Source organism: Erythrolamprus reginae, chromosome 11 (genome assembly GCF_031021105.1).
Source record: "Erythrolamprus reginae isolate rEryReg1 chromosome 11, rEryReg1.hap1, whole genome shotgun sequence".
In the NCBI taxonomy this organism is placed as follows: domain Eukaryota; kingdom Metazoa; phylum Chordata; class Lepidosauria; order Squamata; family Dipsadidae; genus Erythrolamprus; species Erythrolamprus reginae.
In genome coordinates this window covers 4591956-4595599 of record NC_091960.1, presented here as the reverse complement: position 1 = coordinate 4595599, position 3644 = coordinate 4591956, and the positions used below count along the sequence as shown (strand labels likewise).

Sequence of the window (3644 nt, the reverse complement as noted above, 5' to 3'; positions counted from 1 at the left end):
CCCCTTCCTCCTCCGCCTTCCCCTAAACCTCGTCCCACTCCACATCCTCCTCTTCCTCCACCCCCTCCACCCCCTCCTCCGTCTTCCCCTAAACCTCGTCCCACTCCACATCCTCCTCTTCCTCCACCCCCTCCACCCCCTCCTCCGTCTTCCCCTAAACCTCGTCCCACTCCACATCCTCGTCCTCCTCCGCCCCCTCCACCCCCTCCTCCGCCTTCCCCTAAACCTCGTCCCACTTCACATCCTCATCCTCCTCCACCCCTTCCTCCTCCGCCTTCCTCTAAACCTCATCCCACTCCACATCCTCCTCCACCCGTTCCTCCTCCACCCCCTCCTCCTCCCCCTTCTCCTCTTCCTCCACCCCCTTCCCCTAAACCTCCTCCCTTTCCTCCTCCCCCTCCTCCCCCTCCATCCCCTTCACTCCCTACTCCCCCTAAACCTCCTCCCCCTCCTCCCCCTCCTCCCCCTCCTCCCCCTCCATCCCCTTCACTCCCTCCTCCCCCTCCTCCTTCCTCCACTCTCCCTAAACCTCATTCCCCTCCCTCCCCTCCTCCTCATCCCACTTCCTATTCACCTTCTCCCCTTCCTTTTCCTTCCCTTCTCCCTCCTGGGGTTCTCATGGATTCTAGTATTGCACTGGACCCTGAGATACCCAGAATAGGAGGGCATGTCACTATCACCCCCTCTGGAGACACCCACACCCTCAGCTCCTGCAGCTGGTTTAGAGGGGGTGATGACGATCCAAAACAAATCGTGATTTATAATCTACCCCCTCGGTCTAATCTGGCCTTCAAAGAGGGCTACACGGGACGGGAATTTATTAACTCCGATTGTTCCCTGCACATCCAAAATCTGAAAGCTGAGGACGACGACTTATACAAAGTGGTGATGGTGAAGAACGGAAAGAAGAGATTGGGGAAAGTATACCTCCATCTCCATGGTAATCTCAATCTCTCTCTCTCTCACCCTCCCCATCTCCCTCCCCCCACTCCCTCTCCTTTCCTCCCTCCCTCTCCTTTCCTCCCGCTTCTTCTTCTTCCTCTTCCTCTTCTTCTCTCTCTCTCTCTCCCTCCTTCCCTCTCTCCCTCCCTCCCTCTCTCTCTCTCTCTCTCTGTAGGATAAAATCGAGCAACACATAGATCTGGTTCACTACAGCAGTGTTTCCCAACCTTGGTAACTTGACAATATTTGGACTTCAACTCCCAAAATTCCCCAGCCAGCAAATGCTGGCTGGGGAATTCTGGGAGTTGAAGTCCAGATATCTTCAAGATGTCAAGGTTGGGAAACACTGCACTACAGGGTTGTTTATAGTAGGATTGAAAAATTCCAGTTGGCATCCTTGGATGTGCAAATCAGCTGGCTTTGTAGATGCATTTCACCAGGTGTTTTATCCATGTGAAGGCATTGCCAATGTGGTGCTAGGGAGAGGGAAGGAATGAAGGAGGGAGAGAGGGAGGAAGGAAGGAAGGAAGGAAGGAAGGAAGGAAGGAAGGAAGAAAGGAAGGGCATACCCAGATTAATTTCATATATGTGTGTGCTTTTATTGAAATATTTTTCATAATTAAACATTAAATAGAATAGGTACATAAAGACAAAATAGAAAAAGATGAGAAAGGTGGCAGAAACATTACAGGGGAAGGAAGGAAGGAAGGAAGGAAGGAAGGAAGGAAGGAAGGAAGAGAAAAGTAAAGATGTGACTTCCAATCTTTATAACACAAATGTCCCTCATTTCCCCTCTTTATAATTACATTATGTAGATCCCTTCTTCCCATATTCAATCATTTTAAATCAGCAAATCCAGAAAACAGCAAATTGATTTTGGTCGATTTTAGAAAAAAGTCCATAAGAGGTTTTCCATCTTTTATTTTTGTCCTTAAATCAAATAGAACAATTTTGCCATTTCTGCAAATTCTGCCATCTTCACAGTCCCCACCTTTGTTATGGATACCCAAACCCCGTTCCTGAAATGGACTAAAATTGCTATGGCCAAACTTAATTCATACAAATGATAAAACTGTATAAAATTAAAGCCCTATTTTTATAATTTTACTTGCTTAAAAACAATAATTTTCCACCTCGGTATGTTTAGGACTATTGATTTGTTCATAATAAATCATATGGGTATGTCATTGATGTATTTGAATGGATCAAATACATCATTTCCTTTAAAGGAAAGTTTATAAAGTTTATATTTTTATAAGTTCTTTAAAGTACAGTGGTATCTCTACTTACGAACTTAATTTGTTCTATGATCTTAAGTAGAAAAGTTTGTAAGAAGAAGTAATTTTTCCCATGGGAATCAATGTAAAAGCAAATAATGCGTGTGATTGGGGAAACCACAGGGAGGGTGGAGGTGGATTGTGCCCCCTTGTTGTTGTGTTCACTTTCCTATTAAAAACACTTCCCTCCTGAACTTTATTCATTTAATACCAGACAAACAAACAGACAGACCAAAAGATAATAATATCCTCATCAAGGAACTACAAATGAAAATGAATAAAAAAGAAATCACACTCTGACCAATACTGTTAGAGCAGACTATTGCATATAAATGGAAATGAAACCCCACTCCTTCTAGACCTGAAAATGTTACCTACCAGTAGTTGGATAAGGAAAGAACCAAGCATCAAGAACTCCAAAGTTCAACCCTGAGTTACATATATTCTGTTCTGTTGAAGGTCTAACTGGCAGGACACAAAGACGGCTTACTACCCCAGTCATCGTGGGAATTGCACTGGCTTCATTTTTTGTGGTCTCAATGCTTATAAGCCTAACTGCTTTTCGGCTGGCCAGTTCTCGAAGGTAATATTTAGACTCTATTATTTAATTTTTTAAAAAAAACAGGTACAATGGTACCTCTACTTAAGAACTTAATTCATTCAGTGACTAGGTTCTTAAGTAGAAAAGTTTGTAAGTAGAAGCAATTTTTCCTGTAGGAATCAATGTAAAAGCAAATAATGCATGCAAGCCCATTAGGAAAGAAATAAAAGCTTGGAATTTGGGTGGGAGGAGGAAGAAGAAGAGGAGGAGGAGGACAGTCGCTGCCGAAGGAAGAAGGGGAGGGGAGGGGGATCAAAAAAATCCAAAACGTTAAGTCTTAAAAAAAAAAAGAAGGACTCTAAGGCGGTGAGAAGGAGCATGCGACTCTCTTACACCTGATGTGAGGCTGCCTCCCATACATTGTGCCAGAGAGAGAAACCCAGGGGGTTACGGCCAACTCACCACCGTCAACACGCTGCGGGACAACGCACTGGGGTCAAGGGTTACACTGCTATGAAAGAAGTGGAAGCAAATCTCACACGGGGGGGGGGCGTGTACCTGCCACCACCCATGCACAGGCCCGCACTGGCCTCTGGGACCGATCTGGTAGGGAAAGATAAGTGCGGCCCTTCAGTGTCCAGCGTTGTGTCCGGGGTAGCCCATTCTAAAAGAAAATGTCTCATAAGTTTGAGACATTTGATTGAATTCGCAAGACGTATTCTTCTAGACATTTGTGTCCTGTCCTGGACACAATGCCGAGGAATACGGCAGAAGTACCAGTACAAGCATTAGATAGGACACACATCCTATGCCCTGTTGTGGTTGGCTCTGGGGCAGCTCTTGCAGCGGGGAATTTTGATATTGGTTTATGGGAATCCTCGGTT

The 3644-nt window shown here is 45.4% G+C and overlaps 1 protein-coding gene across 1 annotated transcript in view; it reads left to right on the top strand.

Moving 5' to 3' along the window:
* Positions 1 to 618: 618 nt before the first annotated feature.
* LOC139174319 (uncharacterized) overlaps positions 619 to 3644 on the top strand; it is a 15582-nt gene continuing 12556 nt past the window's right edge. Inside the window, exon 1 of the mRNA XM_070764616.1 lies at positions 619 to 940. Within this exon, the coding sequence (XP_070620717.1) occupies positions 619 to 940 (322 nt within the window). The remainder of the gene's footprint in view (positions 941 to 3644) is intronic.